At 47.3% G+C, this 22672-nt stretch overlaps 14 protein-coding genes across 14 annotated transcripts; 7 read left to right on the top strand and 7 right to left on the bottom strand.

The window, feature by feature from the left end:
- Positions 1 to 136: 136 nt before the first annotated feature.
- Positions 137 to 648, top strand: TRV_03038 (uncharacterized protein; the record flags this gene model as incomplete). Its single annotated transcript, XM_003022768.1, has 2 exons — positions 137 to 276; positions 420 to 648. The coding sequence occupies 2 exons, from the start codon at positions 137 to 139 to the stop codon at positions 646 to 648; spliced, it is 369 nt and encodes a 122-aa protein (XP_003022814.1).
- Positions 649 to 1125: 477 nt separating this feature from the next.
- TRV_03037 (uncharacterized protein) lies at positions 1126 to 2344 on the bottom strand (the record flags this gene model as incomplete). The annotated part of the gene is made up of 3 exons (XM_003022767.1): positions 1126 to 1307; positions 1366 to 1819; positions 1937 to 2344. 3 exons carry the CDS (start codon positions 2342 to 2344, stop codon positions 1126 to 1128), a joined length of 1044 nt encoding a protein of 347 aa, XP_003022813.1.
- A 231-nt stretch (positions 2345 to 2575) lies between these two features.
- On the top strand, positions 2576 to 4085 carry TRV_03036 (uncharacterized protein; the record flags this gene model as incomplete). Its single annotated transcript, XM_003022766.1, has 3 exons — positions 2576 to 2584; positions 2646 to 2924; positions 3006 to 4085. 3 exons carry the CDS (start codon positions 2576 to 2578, stop codon positions 4083 to 4085), a joined length of 1368 nt encoding a protein of 455 aa, XP_003022812.1.
- Positions 4086 to 5718: 1633 nt separating this feature from the next.
- Positions 5719 to 6535, top strand: TRV_03035 (uncharacterized protein; the record flags this gene model as incomplete). Its single annotated transcript, XM_003022765.1, has 2 exons — positions 5719 to 6131; positions 6244 to 6535. 2 exons carry the CDS (start codon positions 5719 to 5721, stop codon positions 6533 to 6535), a joined length of 705 nt encoding a protein of 234 aa, XP_003022811.1.
- Positions 6536 to 6800: 265 nt separating this feature from the next.
- Positions 6801 to 7562, top strand: TRV_03034 (CHY and RING finger domain protein, putative; the record flags this gene model as incomplete). The annotated part of the gene is made up of 2 exons (XM_003022764.1): positions 6801 to 6949; positions 7091 to 7562. 2 exons carry the CDS (start codon positions 6801 to 6803, stop codon positions 7560 to 7562), a joined length of 621 nt encoding a protein of 206 aa, XP_003022810.1.
- Positions 7563 to 7789: 227 nt separating this feature from the next.
- TRV_03033 (uncharacterized protein) lies at positions 7790 to 10868 on the bottom strand (the record flags this gene model as incomplete). Its single annotated transcript, XM_003022763.1, has 4 exons — positions 7790 to 8720; positions 8774 to 9467; positions 9517 to 10707; positions 10766 to 10868. 4 exons carry the CDS (start codon positions 10866 to 10868, stop codon positions 7790 to 7792), a joined length of 2919 nt encoding a protein of 972 aa, XP_003022809.1.
- Positions 10869 to 11386: 518 nt separating this feature from the next.
- Positions 11387 to 12154, top strand: TRV_03032 (uncharacterized protein; the record flags this gene model as incomplete). The annotated part of the gene is made up of 2 exons (XM_003022762.1): positions 11387 to 11543; positions 11610 to 12154. The coding sequence occupies 2 exons, from the start codon at positions 11387 to 11389 to the stop codon at positions 12152 to 12154; spliced, it is 702 nt and encodes a 233-aa protein (XP_003022808.1).
- A 168-nt stretch (positions 12155 to 12322) lies between these two features.
- On the bottom strand, positions 12323 to 13487 carry TRV_03031 (uncharacterized protein; the record flags this gene model as incomplete). Its single annotated transcript, XM_003022761.1, has 5 exons — positions 12323 to 12506; positions 12559 to 12771; positions 12962 to 13115; positions 13170 to 13383; positions 13485 to 13487. The coding sequence occupies 5 exons, from the start codon at positions 13485 to 13487 to the stop codon at positions 12323 to 12325; spliced, it is 768 nt and encodes a 255-aa protein (XP_003022807.1).
- A 697-nt stretch (positions 13488 to 14184) lies between these two features.
- On the bottom strand, positions 14185 to 14553 carry TRV_03030 (uncharacterized protein; the record flags this gene model as incomplete). The annotated part of the gene is made up of 1 exon (XM_003022760.1): positions 14185 to 14553. One exon carries the CDS (start codon positions 14551 to 14553, stop codon positions 14185 to 14187), a length of 369 nt encoding a protein of 122 aa, XP_003022806.1.
- A 518-nt stretch (positions 14554 to 15071) lies between these two features.
- TRV_03029 (uncharacterized protein) lies at positions 15072 to 16477 on the top strand (the record flags this gene model as incomplete). The annotated part of the gene is made up of 6 exons (XM_003022759.1): positions 15072 to 15198; positions 15299 to 15427; positions 15509 to 15590; positions 15657 to 15794; positions 15858 to 16071; positions 16145 to 16477. The coding sequence occupies 6 exons, from the start codon at positions 15072 to 15074 to the stop codon at positions 16475 to 16477; spliced, it is 1023 nt and encodes a 340-aa protein (XP_003022805.1).
- Positions 16478 to 16902: 425 nt separating this feature from the next.
- Positions 16903 to 17494, bottom strand: TRV_03028 (uncharacterized protein; the record flags this gene model as incomplete). Its single annotated transcript, XM_003022758.1, has 2 exons — positions 16903 to 17172; positions 17264 to 17494. The coding sequence occupies 2 exons, from the start codon at positions 17492 to 17494 to the stop codon at positions 16903 to 16905; spliced, it is 501 nt and encodes a 166-aa protein (XP_003022804.1).
- A 647-nt stretch (positions 17495 to 18141) lies between these two features.
- Positions 18142 to 20170, bottom strand: TRV_03027 (uncharacterized protein; the record flags this gene model as incomplete). The annotated part of the gene is made up of 6 exons (XM_003022757.1): positions 18142 to 18395; positions 18467 to 18573; positions 18626 to 18905; positions 18971 to 19406; positions 19468 to 20087; positions 20140 to 20170. 6 exons carry the CDS (start codon positions 20168 to 20170, stop codon positions 18142 to 18144), a joined length of 1728 nt encoding a protein of 575 aa, XP_003022803.1.
- A 712-nt stretch (positions 20171 to 20882) lies between these two features.
- Positions 20883 to 21218, bottom strand: TRV_03026 (uncharacterized protein; the record flags this gene model as incomplete). The annotated part of the gene is made up of 1 exon (XM_003022756.1): positions 20883 to 21218. One exon carries the CDS (start codon positions 21216 to 21218, stop codon positions 20883 to 20885), a length of 336 nt encoding a protein of 111 aa, XP_003022802.1.
- A 281-nt stretch (positions 21219 to 21499) lies between these two features.
- Positions 21500 to 22403, top strand: TRV_03025 (uncharacterized protein; the record flags this gene model as incomplete). The annotated part of the gene is made up of 2 exons (XM_003022755.1): positions 21500 to 21773; positions 21910 to 22403. The coding sequence occupies 2 exons, from the start codon at positions 21500 to 21502 to the stop codon at positions 22401 to 22403; spliced, it is 768 nt and encodes a 255-aa protein (XP_003022801.1).
- Positions 22404 to 22672: the final 269 nt, after the last annotated feature.

The following is a 22672-nucleotide window of genomic DNA, read 5'->3' as shown; positions in this document are numbered from 1 at the left end:
GCCAGTACCGCAGCTACTCTCACTACCACCACCATCACTGCCAGGACCGCAAACAGCAATCCATCAGTAGGTGACATCGTAATGGCCCTTATACCTGAGGTAGCTAACCGCACGTCTAGTGACTCGCTCCCACAAGATGAACGACAGGGACCACTCTGCCGCCCACGACGACCCAGCCAGTTTCCAGGAGCATCTCCCTCGCTACTTCGCAAAGTCAGGACACATCGACGCCGACCCCAAGAAGACAAAGAAGGACGGTGGCGGCAAAGGCAACTGGTAAGCTGTCGTCTTCCTCTTCTCACTCCGGCTTCGTCACCCCCTCACCCCTTAAACTCAAAGTCAGCCCAGATTGAAGATGGGGCTTCAGGACGCACAACATCATACGATTGATGCTTATCTGTCTCCCTTTTCGTATCTAGGGGCCGCTCCGGAGACGAAGTACATGACTACGGATACACATTCACCAACTCTCGCCGTCGGTCCAACAGCAGTACCCATGGTCTCGCTGACTTCAAGACCAAGTTCGAGACACACGAGCCCGAACCCGTCTTTGAAGAAGAAACACAGGAGGAAGATGGTCAGATGAATGGTGCTAACCTTGCTCGCACCGATTCCAGCTCCAGCGGAGAGGCTCGAAAGTCGTCATAAGATAGAGTGCCACTCATATTCTCCTTCTGCCTCCCTCCAAACTCCTCTGCTTAATGGTGGATCTTCGGGTTGACACGTAAGACATCACCCGCATTCATAATGTGGCATGACATGTTATGACATGATCATGGCCTTCCTGTTGATGCCGGCCGGACGATATTTTTCCCGGCTGTCATATCATCCATTACCTATTACTCCATGTATCCTAGTCTATCGTCTTCATCCTTTAGTTGAAAGCCTCTGAGCGGCCTGTGGCCCTGGCAACTTCAATAAACAACATATGTTTCAAGATCGTGACTTTGGTTTTTCTGACACCAGTTCAAGTACTGAACAATTGCAATCAGTAATTATTGAAATAATAAAACACAAGAAGTTCAATCTTATATTTCTTATTGATAGAAAGGCGGGGGGACATTTTAGACGCTGGCATGAGTAGGGCACCATGCTTGTACTCGAAAAAAAAAATTCTATAAACAATTAAAATGGAGGAATTGAGAGCGGGTATGAACCGTTCTTTACACGGAAAAGGCTAATAAGGAAGCTGTACATGACCCAGGTCACAGCACTCCAGAGAATTACAGTGACTCGCTGCGACTGAGGGTCCAGTATTCTCGGTGCTTTCATAGCGAGAGCTATGGAGCCGAGGGATAAAACACCATCTAGAGAGGTTTATTAGGAGAAATACCCCAGTTACATTAACTAAGGTGGAGAACTCACAGATAGCAGCTATAATCTGACTTTCTAGGCCGAATTGGGTCTGGAATCCTCCAGCAAAGTAGCTGATTCCTCCCTTACCGTCACCCGCAACGTACGGTACCTTGCGGATATGGTTAAACATGTGGCCAGTAGTAAAGAGCAAAATCGCAAGGAGGCTTAGGGCTGTCCATAGGTTGCGACTTCGCAAAATTGGCACGACATATTTGGAAGATACAGTGATAAGCGATATGACCGCTAACATCCCTATCAACATCCCCATCATTCGGGTGTAGTTTATTGGTCGAACAAGCTTCGGTGTTGGGACTCCAGCGAGGTGACGGCTAATCCATAGGTGCATCTGCTCCGCAGTGACAGGACTGGAAGAAGCATCATTTAGTTCACTGTTCATTCCTTCACTTCCTTTGAATTCACACTCACCTGCTGAAGTCATATCGAGCTGGCTTGTTATCGGAGCCTGGGCCAGAGGAAGGAGGCAGGAGAATCACGACCGGTGCAGTTTGAAGTTTGAGCTGATGGCAGTTAGTACCGCGATATAACGCCAATAGTGATGTTTCTTTTGCCGTTCAATTACCTGCTGGAATGTGCCTTTACCATCCAAGAAGTCGAGTGTACCAAAGACCAACTTTGAGTCTCCAAGTTTAGCCTTGCTCCAAGTCCGACTGAGAAGTTCCCACTCCGGCTGGAACATCTTGCAGATCTCACATCCGAATCGCGAGTCCATGGCCGTCAAGAGCACAACAGTATGGTAATCTCGAGGAGCCGCGGTGAGTTCATGATAGCTTGCATCGTCCAGAGTTACTGCGCCAGTAGACCTTGACGCAGTCTTGAATTTCGAATATTTATCTCCGGCCTTTGATGAGGCACCCAGGGCAAGCGCAATTGGCCATATTGCGCAAAGAATCAGCGAAAACAACCTCATGTTTGGTGTTATTCGGTCGTTTCTGTTTACCAGAGCTCTGAGATGACGGAAAGGTGTCATTTTGAAGCTGGAAGTTGGTGGTTCATGGTTAACTAATTTAGTTACGTAAGCAACGCGACCTCACTTGTTGATAAAAGTTTCATGACCACGACAACGCAACATTGGAACAACACATGAGATGTCAGTTTCATATCTACATTTGTTACAGTAGATTGATAGAAGCATATTGTTTTGGACTCACATACAGTATACACATTTATATATTTTTGCGGCTCTATTTTGGTTAAGAATATGGAAGTGGTAAGTTATAGCGTCGAACAAACAAGCAGAGTCGAAGAACACCTTCTGATGTAAGATCTAGCATCCCTTTTCCGAGCTTGAAGCAAAATTTGAGAGGAGTCTTTATTGTGCAAGTTTGCTGTTGGCTGAGGAAAATGCACGGCTGCCTAGACTGCAATTGCTGCTCTCTGAGCATGATAAAGAGACCATTAGCAAAGAGCAAAGCCAAACAAAACAGCAACTAAATTATACAGAGACAGAGAACTCGCGGATACGGGAGCATTCAACCCGTATGCAACATGATATAGAAGAACTACATAAGTCCTTCCAGGCCAAGGTCAAGATGATAGATAGCCTGCAGGTCAGTTATCGCTCTATGTAACCTGGCAATGACGCCTCGAAATATTGACATATGTGGTAGGCAGAATTGTCATATATGCAGTCCCTTGCCGCTGAAATGAGTAAACTACGGGCTGAAAATGCATCTCTGGTGCGAGAAGTTTCAAATATGAAACCAGAAATCACCCGGCTTCGTTCCCAGAACAGCTCTTATCAGACTATACTCTCGGAAAAGCTTTCTTTAGAACGCCGAGTCAGCTCCCTCGAGGTTGAACTTCGCGACGCAAAGCGCAACTCAGAAAGAGTGAGGGTCTCCCATGTATCAAATAGAACGATCATGAGCCCGCAACACGACGTAAATGTCAACGGCGAGCCTCAAACTAGCAAAACTTCAACCCATACCTCCAAATCAGATACCCGGGGTGTAACGGTGTCGAAGAAACAGGTGAAGGTTCAAGATTCCGACATGTCTCCTGCTCGCCGCAATCATACCAAAAACCTTGTAGATGCATCAGACAACCCTCCACGCAGCCTATATTTCGGTACAGATGCATCTATAGGTACGCCGGGGCCGAACCACATGTCAAAGCTACCAACAAAAATATCCGCGGCTCCTGGAGACAAATCAATATTTTCTATCACCCCGTTTCTGAACCGTCAGAGCCATGACTTCGCGGTAAACTTCACATCTAGCGAAAGCGATGGCGATGGTCTTTCATTTGTGGAGGCCAAGCCCTCGAGGATTAAGGAAAAGAGTCTACCGCCATATGAAAACGAGGCCTCCGCCACGAATAAACGCAAAACAAATTCTCAGCCGCTAAAGAATCCCCCGAAATCGACCAATATTCCGAAATTCACAAAAGGCCCAGCACCGCGGGTTGGCAATCGTCCCCAGAAGCAAAAGGATACGAAAGACTTTTCCGAAGACGATGGTCTTCCGGATCCCGTCAAAAAGCGACGAATACTTAGGACTATTGGAGACAAACTACCACTTGACGAAAACTTTGGACCCCTACGTACTCTATCCAAACAGCATTCGCATGTACAGGACCAGAGTGGTATTTTTGCTGATCCAGATGGGAAACGCGTTGAGAATGATCGCCGTAACCGGCGACTTGGCCTGAATAAACCGTTGGAGATCCCGCCATTTTCCCCTTTGAAACGTAATGTACGGCCTAGCTAGTAGGCTTATTAACCAGCTGTCATGGCCTTTTAGCGTACATATTCATCCTAATTCATTCTATATTATTGCATTTTTTTCTTAGCACATGCCCCCCAAATTTGTATTCAGGCCAATGAGGTTAACTAGTGGACTGGTTAACTCATTACATAATCAAGTTTAACTCCAAGGTTTAATAACTTCAGAGTTCCTAAGCAACATTTCAAATGCCTTCTCGTTCCAAATTCAACCCTCCTATCTGGAATACAATATTTGTGGTCTCCGCTTATAAGGGCAGATGACTTTGACAGTTCAGGCCCTTGAGTCGGTAACCTACAAACATGGTGTTACTATGGCCTTCCGGCACCTCTACCGCACCGCTTTAAAAACCGTCCAATACTCCAGCCCTTCACGCTACGTTATCCGTTGGGTCCTACGATCTGCCTTTAGAAAAGGGACTGATGTAGACTTCGATCCGCGTCGAATCATTAATACGCTTCACTTTCTCGAAAACGCGTCTCAGCCTGGAAGTCTTGAGCGCAAGATCCTGAAGACGCTAACGATGGTCCGGTATTGGCAGCAACCACATATAGCTTGCAATTCCCCAATGTAAGGCTATCTAGAGCTACATACAATTCATTCGACCCTATCTGCAATTTTGTACTAATAGATGCCATATAGGATTATCGGAAGAATACCTAGACCCCAGTCGATCGGTGCGAGACAATTTAACAGAACCTTGCACTTGTTAAACGAAAGTATGAACCTTTGTCTCAAGTGAGGTAGCCACAGTTCCGTTTGCCCTCCAGCTTTGCCCGCGGAAATACATCAGCTAGGTAGTGAAGGCTCCAAAGTTGAGAATCCAAAGTTTCCGCTCTCGCAAGTATCGCGACTCGACCGCCAACACTGCAGCACCCCGTGGTTACACAATTCTGAAAACGTCATAATAACACGATAGCAATGGACTGATTCGAACTTATATCAGTGCCTCTGCAGCTCAATTAGTGAGCATTTCTCTATATCTTGGAGACGTTGCCTTGCCCTGCTTCGTCAAAAATACATATACTGGTATTGTAATTACGGGTCGCCCGATAAGCTTTATCACATGATCCTTCCCGATTCTGCACCTTTGGCTCGTGCCTTCGCCCAAACCTTAACTTCTCTTATCGTTCATATCATCGTCCTACAAGAAAGGCAATTCCAGCGTCCAGACAGCCATAAACACCCGGTTACCTTTGCCAGCTCCCTTCATAAGCTACCGTATATTTAGCCAGTGACTTATCTTACATCTTCTATATGGTCTTTTGACTAGAAACTCTTCAACACGCGGTCGTTGTCGCTGTCGGCTCAGCTGAGACTATCTGGAGGCAGCATCCTGTAGGCCACGGGGACTTCAATAGCGTAACAGTGAATGTAAGGCCACGGATTACCCTCAAATTATAAAGAGTTAAATGAATGAGCTAATATAAAGGCTGTGAGTCCACTAGAATTCACGACGGATTCCATATTCGCCATTCAAATCCGATACGCCGAAGCCTGAGACCAACCCATAGCCGTGGGCTATACCATTCTCAACCACGTTGAAGTCGTATGGATAGCAGTGGAAATTAAGGCGGAATTAAAGGAAATGCGGTGCTAGAATCGCTGCATTTACAGGATGGACTTGGGCTCCGACTCCCATGGTCAGCCTGGGAGTAATGGCAACGAGACCACCTCACAAGCTCATCTGGATCAACTTGGATGGGAGGAAAATACCACAAAATATGCGGCAGAAAGTGATGATATAGTCGAAATGCGGAGGCGGATCCACGCGATTTGGAAATTAGACGTTTCAAGCCAGGAAAAAGCCCGGTTGATGCATGAAATCATGACAGAAGGGTATTATTCCGCGGTCAAGTCCCGCTCTCCTCCACCCACACCCCAAGGACACGATGCCCCTTGTACTCCAGAATCATCAAGAAAGCAACGAGTGTTAGGCAATCTTTCGTCTAGTTCAGAGCCGGACAGTGGTATATCCGGAAGCCCGTATTACCTATCGCAGGAAGACTTGGAACGAACATACTTTTGCAGGTCTGTTAATGATAACCAACCTGCAGATGACCCGTTTACGGACAATCTTGAAGAAGCCGCATCCGATGAAGTCGTTGAGCTAGGTTGCATGCACTACAAAAGGAACGTGAAGATTCAATGCTTTACGTGTAAGAAATGGTACCCTTGCCGGTTCTGTCATAACGAGAGCGAATCTCATACCCTTGATCGAAAGAAAACAGAAAACATGCTTTGCATGCTATGTTATTCTCCACAGCCTGCAGGCCAATGGTGCAATTCCTGTGGCGCCCAATCAGCCTTTTATTATTGCTCTATATGTAAACTCTGGGATGATGATGCTGAAAAAAGCATATACCATTGCGGTGATTGTGGCATTTGTCGCCTTGGTCAGGGACTTGGAAAAGATTTTTTCCACTGCCAGGTAATATCTACACGTCTTCATGGTTTATATTAAGTCATGCTGATTCTTAATAGACTTGCTCTGCCTGTATACCAATTGCGATTCAAGAAACCCACAGATGCATTGAACGCTCAACGAAATGTGATTGCCCAATATGTGGAGAATTCATGTTCAGCTCACCCGATACGGTTATTTTCATGCGATGCGGCCATAGCATACATCAAAAGTGCTTTTCTGAGCATTCTCGCAGTTCATATCGCTGCCCCATTTGTAGCAAAAGTGTTACGAATATGGAGGCTAACTTCAGAAACCTTGATCGGACCATTATGAGCCAGCCAATGCCTCCTGAACTCAAAGATACAAATGCCCTTATATATTGCAATGATTGTCATGCGAAGAGCGTTGTGCCATACCATTGGCTGGGCCTGAAATGTGAAATGTATGCTCTGAGATTACCCTAGCCCATTTGAATGTTTGCTGATTAGTGTAGATGTGAGTCATACAACACTATCCAAAGGCAGTTGTTGAACGGTAGTTACAATCCGGCACAACATGCGGAGGGTAGACAGAACTCCTTTAGTGGTGGTGAAGGCCTTGCCGTTCCTATACATGGAACCTCCAACGATCACCGTACCGGAGCCAGGAATTCTGTCGTCGAGACGCCAGGTCGCCATTTCCATGAGGCGCCTACTGACAGTGGAGGATCACAGGCCCGTAGCCTTCCTCATACATCTTTTCTTCATAGTTCGAGAGCAGCTCCAAAGTCGCCAGTAGTGACTAACTACTTTGCACTTAGCCGTCAAGAAGACGTTGATAGCTCAACATCCCAATCCAGGGGACCCATGCGATTAACCAGGGGAAGCTTTAGTGGTTTTAATTTCTGGAGTGGTGTAAACATAAAGGAAAGACTCGGGCTAATTGGGAGCAGTGATGCTGAAACCGAACCTGGGAGTGACGGTAGCTCAGACAACCAGGAAACGGAAGATGAGGATGACGAGGACGAGGATGAGGATGAAAGTCCTGACACCATCGATATCTTTGGTCATCGCTAACTAGCTAGTCATTCTTCAAATACATACTATTATGGATAAAGAAACCGGGTAGAAAGCAATTGACATCCTACCCAGGTGATAATTCACCAAGTGCCAGTTCAAGGCAACATGCATACTGCACCTATCAATTAAAATCCCCGATTTGTACAAAGTCTATATTCAAGTCATATAAGAATATTAGCAGGTCGCAACGCTGCATTCTCCTGTCCACACGGGTCGGCCTGTACTCAAAATCCTGCCACACGTTTCTTTTTCTTGGATTTGAGGAGTGGTCTCCTCCTTCCGAATACGCCTTGCTCTCCTTGTGTCATCGTAAAGCCGCCTTCACTTACTTGACTGCTACCTAGACCAGAGCTGAATGCATTAGTTTCTGGTTGGCTCCCCCACGGCCTAGTTATTGGGATGTCGGCTGAAACACTTCGTTGTGACTGCACTGCGGATGAAGATGCTCTCCTTTCTTTCCGTTTACGCCGTTTAAAATTGTTGTCGTTTTCAGATTGTGAGTTATCGTGTAAGGAGACGGTAGCTTGCCAGTCATACTGGCTAGGGTCACTTCCATTTACCCAGTGTGCGGCCGTGTTGATGGTCTTTTTTGAGATTGGCCGCTGACAATGGATGGCAGTGTACTGCGCAAGTGAAGCCAGCATAGCTCCGGTCTGGTTGTCATTTAAACCCCGTGTCCGGGGCGGAGATGAAGAAACATCACCCCCGGACCATTGGGTCAGTTGCTCTTTGAACTCGGAAACACTGTGAGCTTCAGGCTTGACCAGCGAACTTGACCCAGTTTCCTTGCCGTCCTCTGCTTCTTCAGCTCCGCAACGGAATAACATAATACTCGCAATGCAAAGTTCAGAAATCACTTCCCGAATAGTCTGTTCTTTTAACGCCCGGAGCCGGTTTGGAATCCCGTCTGGCAGAGGAGCCAACCAGAGACAAATCATTGTATCGTAAAGTTCCATCAAAGAGTAATCATTCCATGTATTTGGTTCGATCATTGAGAATTTAGAAATGAGTGTGGAGGGTAGTTGCAAAATACGTAATTGGAACCCAGGTAGCATGCAGTCCGCAGAACCTGCAAACTCGAGGATGAATTGGTCAAATGCCTTTGCAATGTTTTCTGCTTCGTCTATCGAAAAAGATGACGGAACGGCTTCTGACCTTGATTATTGTAAGTATGTTGAATCGGAAGAAATAAAACGGGTACTACTAACAGTAAAAGAGAAGTTGAACAGGATGTTAGGGCTGGAATCAGCTCCGCAGTTTGGCCTTTCAAAGCATTCAGCCAGTCTCCGAAAGAGGTTGTCTTCTCACTTTCGGTGAAGTTGGCGATTTTCATGTACTCGAGAATAGACGTAGCTAATGAATATTGCTGCTGCCATTGTTCTCGCGTTTCATATGTTGGAAGAACGGCCATTGATGAACCAGTCTTCGTTGGCTTGTTCGGTAGGCACATGGGTATCAAAAGCGACTTTTCCCCATCCTGTACGACAAAATCAGATTCATCAGCAAGCCTCGCATGGTATTTAACAGGCCTTTTCTTCCTGCCAACTGAGATGGGAATAATATCCGGTGATATCTCTTGATTCGGTACTGTGGCTAGATATATGCATTCAACCAGTCTTCCATCCATTAGTTGTCCTATAAATGCAACTGATTTCGGTGAGCCGGTGCTATCATCATCCAAATACGAATCAGGATTCCTGTTATCTTGGAAAGATATACTAGAAAAGTTTACTGTATTATGAGATGTTTTTATTCCGCATGCTGTATGTTCACTTTTGACTTTGGGCAGATGAAGAATCCTTGTATCACATATAGATACCGGGTAGGACGGCTCGTCAGATGAAAGCACCTGGACAGTCGTAGCAAGCAGATTCAGACGGGAATGCATCATTATGAAAAGGTCTAATCAAAATTAGCGTGATGAAGTCCACGGAACATTTTGAGTATTTACCTGTTTCCACGGATATCGGGGTTAGCCGGAGACTTATATCCTCTGGGTCTCGGAAATGTCTCCAAGAAAGCAGAATAGATGCAGCGTGAGCATTGTCGCTTTGGCTAAGACGAGAGTCGTCAGGAGGCGGAACATATACCCAAATGATTCTCAGCGTTGTGAGGATAAATACGTGGGAAGGTGTTTTTGGACTTCGTAGGGCATCAAGAATCCACTCTGAATGAAGCTCGAGACCAAGACTAAGCTCCTCCTGTTCTGGTGGACGCACGTCCATACGACAGATATAAACGTTGCGTCTATCACAAACTAACAACTGGTGGATGGTGCAGACCCATAATATTGCACCCCAACCGTCATAGTGGTCAATTGGCTTGGAACTTTTCTCATATTCATGGAGTCGTATGGAGCCGTTTGGTCCGCGTTCAGCATACCAGCCAGCTTTTCGCTGCTGTCTGCGTTGCAGATCCCAAACGCTCCAATTTCCTGCACGGTCAATCACGGCGATTTGCCGCTGATACCAAGGGTTGAAAGTTACATCAGCATGGGGATAGCCACCTGTCAGGTCGCATGGTATATTGACAAGGGGATTTGGGTCTATATGTGACAATAGACATGACTCCGTGTAACTATTATCGTTTAAGTTCACTGGGACCGGATGACGGTGGTAAATCGGGCTAAATATTGTGGTGGAATAGGAGAGCCTGGCTGCAAAACATTTTTTTGGCTCCTGGATCGATTCTGAAGATAATACCTGCTTCACAGGGCCACCAGGAACGTTCCACCAAACAGACTGGTCGTCATCAATGTTGGATGCGGCACTTGGGAATAGGGTGTTACGGCTGCAGTCACATGGGCATAGAGCAAGGGACGAACTTTGACCCCCTGTTGAGAATACCATTATTGGAATTGTTTGACATGCTATTCGGTCGTCCGTCATAAGCTCAATATCCCCAAACGCTAGACACTCATGACTGCTTGGCTCGAAACGAGAGGAAGTAGAAGTAATAGCTCGTGAAGTTGCCTCTTCCAGAACCATAGTTGAAAGCCCATGAGTTAGTTCTGGGTATAAATTCAATAGCATCTGCTCTGTTCTCTTCGTCACGGGGTTTGCATTTCTCGGCGCCTGAGAAAGGCCTGGATTTGTGCCATGGGAGATTATATTTGCTTCACCCGCAAGTTTGAAGACAAAGCCTAGTGATATACGTTAGCAGGCAGGCCCTGCCTGAGGGGTTCTACCTAAGAGCCGTACCTTGGTTGGGCGCCCGCGAGAATCTCCATTCCTGTAGCTCTCCGACGTAAGTTGCTCTTCCCAAGTGGCCGAGAGACACCTCATCTTTCCAATGATCAGCCATCTGGTAGTATAGTTACTGTATATGTATACAGTGCAATGGTAGAGCAGTATAAAGACATAGTTATCTGAGCAATGCCATGTAAAAAGCCTTGCGGCTTTAGACACGAGACATTGATTATACTGTTAGGTTGCCTTCAAGATGTCGATGTCGTCTCAATCTAGGAAAGAGCCTTTAACCAAAGAAAGAGGAAAAGGAGCTTCTGATAGGTTCCTACCAAGCTGCTTACCTAAAAACCTTACCTTGGCGGACTTATAAAAGGCCATTTCCGAGAGCTTACCTAATTGAGTCCCGGTCGGTCCATTTCATTTCCTGCGCTAGTCCACTTTTGGCTTTAACCTTCGTGTTTATATCATCAACATACGCGATAACATCCAGTGGGGGAACTCATACGGATTGCTCCCTGCGAAGTCGAAGTCGGATACCCAAATAAAGGCACCCAACAACTATTCAAGATGGCGGCTTTTGATCCTTACTCCTCAACTGCTCGACCCCCACTTACAACGGCTGACGCGCCGTCAATGGCTGATCAACTCCCAACCCTGAACTTTCGATTCGAGGAGCTTCGTTCGAGGATGTCTCAGTTTTCCCAAAAATTCGACTCCTTCATCGAAAGAGGAAGAAAGCAAGTGTTGGAAGAAAGGAACCAGTTTTATATCGATCTCGCGGAACTTCAAGGTTCGCGCCCACACTGATATTAGGTTGTTTGGATTGCTATTCTAACTGTGGCTTTTGTATACATAGAGGACCAGCGGATGAAAGAGAAGGATATCGAGATTCTCAATTTAAAGCTCCAGACACATCGGCAAACCCTTCAAAAGGAGAGTGCAGAGGCTGCAGAGATGCATGCAGCTATATCTCAAATCAGCCAACAGCGTGATTCTCGGTCGGCCATTCGTGACAGGCTCCAGCAGCAAATAAACGAAACACAACGAAGTATAAATCAAAGACTAGAAGCACAGAGGGCACACGCCAAGCAACTGGAACTACAATCCCGCCAGAACGTACCAGAGTTAGACTTTTGGCAAGACCTGCTGTGTTTGCGAATCGAAGGGGCTGGAAGAGAAGACCGGCTGAAGATCATCTATACACACCTTTTGGAAAAGGACTGGGAGAGAGAAGCTTGGTTTGAACTTGGAACCGCAGGCCATGAATATGAGGTACTTCATTGTCGGCCTAAGCTCGATAAATCCGCTATTACCGAAGTTGTTGACATTGTGAATGATGACAGAGACTTTGGTGCTTTCCTCAAGAGAATGCGGAGACTTTTTGTTGCAGCTTTGAATTAAAAAGCATGTTAGTGAGTTACGCCTATTTAGTGAGGTGACTATAATAAAACATATATACGTTTCTGCCCTCTGTACAATTTGCATATCGATACCACGGTCTTTCAAAACAATGCATGATTATGGACATCACAGAAGACAGTGGCACCATACCATAAATCGAACAATTGCTTAGCTACTGTTAGCTTCTCGGTATAATGCAATGCTCTGGCTGGCGCCTGCTGCCGCGAACCGTTCTGCCTTTCCCACCTTTGGCAGCCATTTAACGCTCCATATAGCCTTATCAGATTCTAAGAGCGTCGCAACACAGGCCTTCCGCTCAATTGACCACACTTTAACTTTGCCGTCAAACGAACTAGTCGAAATGTCAATAAATCTGATGCCATAGTATTACCAATACTACTCACCCGCTTAGGAGATATTCGCCAGAGTCGTTCCAGTCCAAGGAGGTAACCCACGCGGCATGGCCGATCAGTGTTGCAAACTGTTCCCCGGAGCTTGTCTCATAAATCATAATCATTGTAGAGTCCCCCGCAGCAGCCAGTAACTTTCCTCCGGGAGAAAACGATACCGCTCTAACGGGTGAGGCAAGACCTAGGTTCATCAGCTTGTGTTGATCTCTGCAGGCAAGGCGTATGGAAATTACCTGATAGCGAGAACGGCATCCTTCCTTCTGCGAGGTCAAAGACGTAAACGCTCCCGCTTTGATGGCCAGACGCAATCAAACGACCGTCCGGTGACTTTTTCCAGGGACATAAGCAAAATATGTATTGGAGGAAGGAGTGGGATTATATTACCATATCGACACACATGCCAAAGCTCCCTCTCGTCTCAAAGTTCCATACCTCCTCTATGTTGTTCTGAAGGTCCCAGACTTTAATACGGCCATCATGGGTGGTGCCGGCAAGGTACCGCGCATCTGAGGACAGAGAAACAGCCCATATATCTTTTACCTTGCCGTTATCTGTATGAAGTTAGCCAGTTTGGACGCGGTTATTTCTTTGAAAGTATTGCCCACCTTTGAGGTCTTCATTCCACATCCCATCCTCGTAACGCCATAGCTTTACCTCTCCTCCAAAGCCAACACTGGCCGCATAACACCCAGACCCTTTCGCCGTGGCAAGGTGATGACAGCCAATCTTGTGGGCTGCTGTGAGAGATTGGGCTATGCCAAATCCTTCCTCGTTGGCCAGATGGGCCTTGAGCGAGGATGCACCCGAGGCTGATAAGATCTGAGTAGGGGTCACAGCGAGAGAGAATATTTCAGATAAGTGTGCTATTCCATGTTAGAAACTGCAGACTCTTCTTCGTAAGTACCATAGCGAGTACGCACCATTCTCTATTGTGTGCAGACTTAGTATTTGCTTGGACTGTTTTACGCAGACAGTTAGCCTCAGGTAGACGTTGGTAGAAACATCAAACCCGTCCCACTTGCCATCTTGTCTGTTAAGTTATTTGGGGGTATTCTTAATGTAGCTTCTCAGGTTAGCTATCTTGTATGGAGAGCGTTTGATGTGGGCGATGTTGGGAGCACAAAGCATTGATAAGTAGTGTAGCTATTGTAAATGTAAAATAAGGAATAGAATTCTTGAACGCTCCGAAATAGCTCCACATTTGAGGGGACTGCTATGTATCACCACCTCACACTACAAATACATAAGTTACATGGATTTGAATATACCACACGGCATTTTTAAAGCCTCTTGTCATAAAATCTCTGTAGAATACCAGGTAAGAAAGCTGGTTTCCCTTCCATCAGATAAAGACGCAAACGACCTGAGTGTAGCCGTAGAAAAGAAAGTATATGGTACAGGATAACCAAAAAACGCCCGCTTTTTCTCGTAGTAAAGCCTTGCCTTGCCCCAAATGGTGCACCCAATGGTTGTGATAAGAAATAATAGCAATCACATAAATCAACTGGTTTAAAAGAAAATGGGGGTTATTATATGTTGGGAGTAGCACTTTGAGAGTTCCACTCTCTCTTGACCTCTGTTCGGCTCAATTAGCATTGAACTGGTGGTAGAATAGTAGTATCAGGAGTACAATTGCAGAGACATACGGGCAACGCAGTGAGGACAGAGCAGATGAGCTCGTTTGGTATTCCCGCACGCCGGACATGTGTTGAGGCTGATATTATCCTTCAAGGCCTTTCCAGCCATCTGTCTGTGTCGTTTCTTCATGTGCGAGGTCTTCTTCTTGGGCACGGCGCGGAGGATCGACTCCCAGATATCTGACAGCAGGGACGGCAGCACGGCAGCGACTGCGTATCGGGATGCATGGTATTTCGCGGCGAGAGAACCGGATATCGAGCTGCCGGCGGCTGCGTATATACCGGGCGTTCGAGTCAAGGCGGTCGAGGAGAGGAGTCCCATGGAGGGGCCGGCGAGTCGGAGAGCAGCCATCCTGCGCGGCAGCTGTGAGTATCGTCTTCTCTCTAGTCAGCTTCGACTTCAACTTCGACTTCGCCTTCGCCGTCAGCTTGCTTTCCAACGTCGACCTTTCAGCATCACCATCGAAGGAAAAAAAAGTCACGAAAAGCACGACAGCCGCTGATTGGCCCGTGTCGCCGCGCTAGCCCCCAACCGGCCTAGCGCCCAACTTGCCCCTGACGTCCCAGTAGAAAAGTAAAGAAAAAAAAAAAAAAAAAAAAAAAACCAAAAGCAAGACAAAAAGTTCGCCTTTTAGCTTCGCGCGCAAACGATCATCTCCTCCTGGCTCCGGCACAGCGACCTAAGAAAGGGGGCTGCACAAGTCTGAAGTTCTTCTTCCTCTCCTGCGTCTGCTTCTCCCTCGTCCTCGCAACCACCCTCTCCGACAGCTGCTGCAGAGCTTCGAGTCTTGCCAATCGCCCGTCGTACCCTTCCTCTCCGTCGCTAGATAATAACTTCGAGACCGTTCCAACCCATAATAAACAGCAACGATGGCCGCCGCTGCCTCTCCCACCGACACAGTCTTCCCCAGAAGCCATGTTGGTTTCGACAGCATCACCTCGCAGATCGAGAAGAAGCTGCTCAAGCGTGGCTTTCAGTTCAACGTCATCTGCGTTGGTATGTTGGATCCCATATCGCCTTTCTATATACCGTTTCACCCCTGTTTCCCTGAGATCGATCCGGGTCTAACGTAGACGTTCTTGTCTCATACATACAGGCCAGACTGGTCTAGGAAAATCGACCTTGATCAACACCATCTTCGCCTCTCACCTCATTGACTCCAAGGGCCGTCTCGCACCTGACGAGCCTGTCCGCTCGACCACGGAGATTCAGACTGTGTCACACAGTACGTTGTTCCGATACGGCGCATCTCGTTCCCTCCCCCCTTTTTTGTCACTTTTCAGCCATATCTGATCATGCTTGATAGTCATTGAGGAAAACGGTGTACGCCTGAGATTGAACATTGTCGATACCCCTGGGTACGGAGACCAAGTCAACAATGACAGATGGTACGTTGAATCAGGCCTCTGGAGCTGTTCCAGACTGGACATCGTCGGGGCTAATTGATTCTATAGCTGGGACCCTATCGTCAAGTACATCAAAGACCAGCACTCCGCCTACTTGCGCAAGGAGCTTACTGCTCAGCGTGAACGATATATCCAAGATACCAGAATCCACTGCTGTCTCTTCTTCATCCAGCCATCTGGACATGCGTATGTTTTGAGACATAACTCCGGAATTAGCGTTCACCGTTATTTACTAACTTACCATTGTAGCCTAAAACCAATTGATATCGTCGTTCTCAAGAAACTGTCTGATGTTGTCAATGTTGTGCCCGTTATCGCCAAGTCCGACTCCCTTACCCTGGAGGAGCGCCTTGCTTTCAAGGAAAGAATCAAGGAGGAATTCGCCTTCCACAACCTCAAGATGTATCCTTACGACAACGACGAGCTTGACGACGAGGAGCGTGCTGTCAATGCGCAGATCAAGGTACTTCTTTCTCTGCCCCGCATATAATTTCTTTGCATCCCTTGCGACGTCGCAGCTAAGCATTCTTCCCTAGGATATCATTCCGTTTGCTGTTGTTGGCAGTGAGAAGTCTATCATCGTCGACGGAAAGCAGGTCCGCGGCCGTCAGAACCGCTGGGGTGTGATAAACGTTGAAAACGAAAACCACTGCGAATTCGTCTATCTCCGCAACTTCCTCACCCGCACTCACCTCCAGGACCTGATCGAAACCACCAGTCAGATACACTATGAGACTTTCCGCGCTAAGCAGCTGCTTGCTCTGAAGGAGAGCAGTGCAACCGGCCACTCTGGAAGTCGACCAATTAGCCCTGCTGCCGACCGGGAATTGAGCCGCAACTCCCAAAGAGTGACTATGAACGGCAACTAGGCCTTTTCTCGATATTTTTTCTTGTTGCTATTACCAAACGCTTCCCCTTCTTGAGGGTTTCAAGTTAACGTGGAACATGATACCCAACCCACTTAATCTTCCATGCGCCATAGTTAACGGGCTCGACGAGTCCCTGCGACGTCAACGTTAATGGCCATTACCTTTTTCTCTTTTATTTTATCCTTTTGATATTCGTTATCCCGTATTTCTCATTTTGAAATTACTTTTAATATCCTTACGTGCGTCCCATTAGCCAGCCAAAAGTGTTTAAGAACACTGTAGCCAATCTCATGTCCGTTTTAGAACAAACACCATCCTCTGGGTTTGTATCTATCTGTAGTGTCTATGTCAGCCCCATTTTTCTAAATGAGGCTACTACTGCTAGCTCCAAAAATTGTATGCCAAATCAGGAGTTTATCCCAAGATCATGGCGAGCCAAACTTCCCGCCATCTACCACCCAATCTCTAAGCTCGGCATATGCCGCCTCAAGCTCATCGTTAACAACAATCTTGTCATGTGCATTAGGCTGCCTCGAGTATTCTAACTCAACTCGGGCCTGGGCCAGTCGCTTTTGCAGACTGTCCTCTGACTCAGTACCGCGACCACGCAGGCGTCTTTCCAACTCTTCGATAGACGGAGGAGCAAGGAAGAGGAACCTGGCATTGAGATCGGTCCGTTTCACTTGTTTCACACCCTATACAGAGACAAATTTCACACAAACGGTCAGAACCAAAATAACACAACATGCGGCCAGCCTCTCTTTTTTTACTTGATCCATTGCTTACCTCCATCTCAATGTCAAGGACGCATATTCTTCCTTGGTCCGCAACACGTTTCACGGCCGCAATGCTGGTTCCGTAATGGTTTCCGCCGAACTGAGCATGCTCAATGAATCCTCCCTCGTCAACGAGCTTCAGGAAAGCTTCCTTGGTGGTGAAGTTGTATTCCCTGCCATCTTCCTCGCCTGGTCTGGGGCCTCGAGTGGTGTCTGCATACCCCGAGAACACACAACGCATCAGCCAAAAAGCCAGTAACAACAGCACAAACTCTTCCGGTTGCTTTCCCTTGTGGCGGTGAGCACTCACGAGATACGGAGAAGCCGAACTTGTCTGGGTATTCGGCGAATAGGCGTTTGAGCAAGGTCGACTTGCCTGTGCCCGAAGGCCCAGATATCACGATGGGCCGGGGGCCTTGAGTTGCTGCCGCAGGGAACCATTAGCACCGTATCGCCAAAGGAAATTGCGCCGTACACATCATGGACGGGCCGCAAGTCTTGCGTTTACCTGTGGAAGCCATGCGGGCAAGACTGCGGCTGTATGCGAAGGGGTGAAATAAAGAGCTAGAGGAGGGCCTGTACCTGACGAACGGTATATCACAGTTTAACAGTGCTCCGCCGCCCCCCCTCATATAAAATGTCATCCTCTCTCGTCTTGGCGCGCAAAGCTGCATGGGCGGGAAAGTTCCATTTAAAAATAATGTTTGTAGCTAGTGAGATGGTTATCCAATGACTAAGCAGGCCGCCACTGCTTGATACACGTAGTAGTTTTCATATCTTGTTTGAACACTGGAGAGACGAAGGAAAAAGGGGCTGAAAGGAATATGGAGAAGAGGCCCCCGTAAGTGTGGACAAATTGGAATTCTAATATTAAGACAAGCAGCTCGGTCATGACGCCGTCTTGTCCGAGGGATTCTCGTTCTGGGCCGGTAGCTTTCCCTCTGCCTGGGCTTCTTGCTCAAGGAAATTCGACCATAGCTCAGCCAGAGACTCTTTCCGCGCGTCTGCATTGGTGCCAAAATATCCTGTTGCCAGGGAGGGTGAGCTTGGGGTTTTGAACATGGACGGAGACCGTGGAGCTCTAAGACTGTTGTAACCCCCCGAGGCGCCCGGTCGAGCAAGGCCAGCTTGCTCTCGTTGTTCTGTGATAGAGCGTCAGCTAAACATAAAAATAAAAAATAATGGTTGGAGTTGACAGTTAGTAAGTGCTTACCATCATTCCACCCTAGAAGAGCAGCAATAAGCTGCAATATCTGGAACTTCTTCGGATCTGATCGATCCAGAGAGAGGAAATGCAAAAAGTGGTTTGTAACAAGATTCCTATCAGTAGTCAGCGTGAGACAACACCGCGATGGTAATAGATTAAACATACCTATCCACGTTGTCTTCAGGCTTCCCTTTTTTTAAGAACCGTAAAGCTTTCGTGAGATGCTCGTTCAAAGTAACGGCTTCGTGTCTAAGCTTGCCTATAAGGAGGTTCTTCTCCTTGACCTCTTTCTCAAACGGCAAAGCTCTTTCGAGGCTCTTTTGCGTTTCTTCTCGGGCAGCATCAGCTTCGGCTGCGCGCTTCTCTGCATCTTCCAGTTTCTTTCGGACTTCCTCTACTTGTGCATTGGTACTTTCTACTAGTTCACGTAATTCTTGCTTTCGAGCTATACATTAAGTAGTGAGTAATTTGATGGCAAGAAATTTGTCCAAGAGAAGGGAATATTCATACCAGCTTGAATTTCTCTTAGCGCCTTTTGGAGGCCTTCAACTGCTACTCCCTGGGAGTTATAATCAGACGTCATTTTCTCGTAATCTGCCCTAATCGTCGACAGCTGTTCGTCTAGATCTATAACTTTTTCTCCCAGATTTTCTCGGATGGACCGCTCCTCCATCGCGATTATCTCCCAGCTATGCATTGCCTGCTTAGCTTCCTCAAATTCTGTTCGCAGTTCCGATTCCTGTGCCAATAGCTCCTCTTTCTCTTTAATCCAATTCTGTTGGGCGAGGTTTATTCTATTTCGCAGGCTGGAAAGCTCCTTTGACTGTTGCTCGCGGTCACTTTCTAGGGAAGATATATTCGAGGATCTAGCCTCCAGCTCAGCTCTCAGGGAGGCATTCTCGCTTTCATACTGTTCAATCTGGGCCCTCTTTTCAGTCAATTCTTCCTATAGCTCTGGTTAGCCCCGCACCGTAAAACCTGCCAGCACGGTATCACGAGAAACATACAGCATCAGCTTTCAGTCTCTCTCCCAGCTGAGACTTAATTGTGTTCACTCTCCCTAACAAGCTGTGGAATTGCGACTCAGCCTGCTCTTTCTGGCTTTCCGAGACCCGGAGCTTCTCTTGCAAGGTTTCCATTTCCTCATCGTGCTTAGTCTGTATCTCCTCGAGGGAACGGCGCATCTCGATGACTTCTTCCCGTAGCGAGTCTCGATCCCGCACGAGAACATCAAATCTATCGTCAGTGCCTCGGTCACCCGCTTCATTTTTCATTGGGTTGGTATCCGACGCTGGTTGATTTTCGTTCGAGTGTGATGTTGGAGTTTCGATTGAGAGATTCTGGAGGTTTTCTGTAACTGACGCCGACGGCTCAGCTTCTTGCGATCCGTTCACTGTTGCATGGTCCGAGTCCTTATAACAATAACCAATACGCTTTAGTATTTCTTGATCTAGACAAGTTGCCATTTCAGGGTAGGAAGTATGTGATACCATGTCCAGTTGTTCGTCATGCTGTCCATCCTTCTTGGAATCTACGGGGGTCGCTCCAGTGTTCCCATCTTTTTCACTCGGCGCTCCGGTCTTTCCGCCTTTCTTCTTCTTGTTCTTCTTCGATTTGCTTTCGGTCACTATACAAGAGGCCGTTAGATCTTGATGGGCTAAGAATGCGGCGCGACTAACCTTGGCCGGCGGGCGTTGAATTGACAGGCATTTGTTCAGCTATTATGATGTTTCAGCAGGAAATAAGAGGCAAGGTTGAAATAGCGTCTAGGGTCAGTGTTAATTGGATGTTTGGTGCGAATCAGCCGTTTGGAAGTTGGAGAATATGTTGTTGTTACTTTGGATATTTTAGTTGGACTAACTAACTTAACTAGTTGGTTAAACCAGTCTTGCGTCAGCAGCCGGCTACTTGACATGGAACATGGTAACTATCCATCCATAGCCATAAGTACAAAACCAATTCATCGAGTTGATAGTTACGCAGACAGCAAGATCAGGTGTATATAAACGCCTCGCCTTCGTGGAGACGTGCCTTTTGTCTCACTTGTGAAGACACTGAAAGCTTTCTGATTCGATTTGGAGAATGTCTCGCCTATTTAGTTAACTAACTAGCGCCAAGGGCGTGTTTTCTTACAATATTGTCTTATTATTACTTTGTCATTATATTTCTTCCCACTATTATTCATCAGATGATCTAGACATGTCGAGGAGAGATCGGAGAAGCCCAGGTCCTGGAGTTTATCCAAGAGCAATGCGTACTCAGTAGGCTCTGTTGTCATCCAAGGAACAGCCCCGGGTGAAGCCACTCAGGCGGCCTCGTAGGAGTGCTGCATCATCCTTCCTAGGTTAGGGATATTATCTCCTTGGCGACCGAGGTTATCCTATTAAGATGAATAACAGAGCTGGATAGCCCAAATGAATCATCACATAAAGTCATCCAGAAAGTCTTCACCTCGATCCTGGTTGTTGCTTTGCTGGACGCTCTCTGGGCTCATGAGATCATCGTAGGCGTGTTCCTTCTGCCACCGTAACTCATCCCTTTCTCTGCGTTCCTTCTTCTCCAGGGCCTTTTTCTCTTCCCTAGCCTTGCGTTCCTCTTTTCTGCACTGTGCCAGGTACTCCTCCTTCTCGGCTCTAAGGTCAGGGAACTTTTCAACCCGGGTCTTGTTCAGTCGATTAACAATGGGGTTCTGTCGTTGCGGCACAAACACCTTGCGTGTGAGCTTGGGGTTATGGAATGAGACCTGACCTGTGGCCATGGCCGCAGTCTTGTGTAGGTTGGACCATGGCGTGTATATCACAGTCACATTGTCCTTTTTATTCCCTGCGTCTGTCAATCGAAGCTCTCACCAGCTGGGCGCGGCAGAGGTAAGGGGAGGGAAAAAAATAAAAGGGAGGGTTAGCGTGTGTTGAACGTGCCTTCGATAGAATTTGCCTTGGTCAGCTGTGCGCAGTCCTCGAGTAGCTCCTGGGGTATATTCTCCCAGCTCTCGCCTTTCCGGAGTCGAAGATAGACGTGGGCACTTGATAGATTGTCGACATGAAACTAGAAGAGACCAAAGGCAAAACGAAAAAAATGCAAGTCAGCAATCCAGGACGGAATTCTGCGAGCCGAGAAGGAGGAGACGGGGGGAGAAGGAAGCATCCAACAAAACACACCCTAGGAAAGAAACGAGGCAAGAAATCGACACCGAGTAAGCCGCAGGAACAGGAGAAATCTGACAGAGGAAGCAGGACACGTAGCTACCAGACGTCATTCTCAAGGCCATGCTTGATCAGATCTTCGTCTAAGATGTTTCAGAGACCAACTGTTAGTCAGTGAGCAAGCAGCCTTCCGGCTTATCGAGAGAGATAGGAGAGGGAGAGGGGACTCTGGGTGTCTAACTTTCAACCTTGTCTTTGCCAACATAAATGAACGCTGCAGGAGTCACCGTATTTGACGTAAAGTAGTACACCATCTTGCTGCAGGACAAGAGCTGAACCACAGCCCGCGGAGACCAGCGTCGTCTGTTTCCTTCGTCCGCCTCGTCGTCGTCGTCGTCGCCGTCGTCGCCGTCGTCCAGCTCCTCGGCCGTCTCAAGAGGTCCCGTCCTGGTGTTATCGCAGAGGGCCCGGCTTATCTCGTGATCAACACCGCCTGCCAAGCCCGACAAGCAAGTATGCAAACCATGCAAACTACAGCACGTGAACTGCTTTGTCATCCAACAACTAACAAGAACTTCCCTTTATGGGACTCTCGAAGCTTAAAAGCGCCAACTCGACAACGTCAACAAAACATCCGCGGGCGACGCCATCAAGCAGCCAGTGAGAAGGCGAGAGACGGCCTAGAGAGACCAGAGACAGGAGACGAGAGAGACCCTGAAAAGAAAAGAAATTATAGGCACTGCAAGAAGAACGCTGATTTACGAAAAGAAAAGAAAAGAGAGACGGGCGATAATTTTTAATACCTAACTAACGATTATTATTCTAAATCTTCTTTTTTTTGCAATTCTTCGCCGTGTTTACTAAGTCTCCATCTAGAGTGATGGAGTACAGAGCAGACTGCGGACTAATATTCTCCTTGGTTCAGCCAATGGCGACTGTTCCGTCGTCGTTAAAATGTTGGAACATTGGGGGTTCCAGCAGGAAAAAAGGGACCAAATAAGACCCAGCCTGCGCCTGTCAATATTAATAATAATAGCAAGCAGGCACCTCAGCAAATGGGGTCAGTTTG

This window comes from Trichophyton verrucosum (assembly GCF_000151505.1).
Source record: "Trichophyton verrucosum HKI 0517 chromosome Unknown contig00261_1.f1.exp, whole genome shotgun sequence".
NCBI classification, from domain to species: domain Eukaryota; kingdom Fungi; phylum Ascomycota; class Eurotiomycetes; order Onygenales; family Arthrodermataceae; genus Trichophyton; species Trichophyton verrucosum.
The sequence above is the reverse complement of the archived record's forward strand: the minus strand, read 5'-3'. Positions and strand labels throughout refer to the sequence as shown.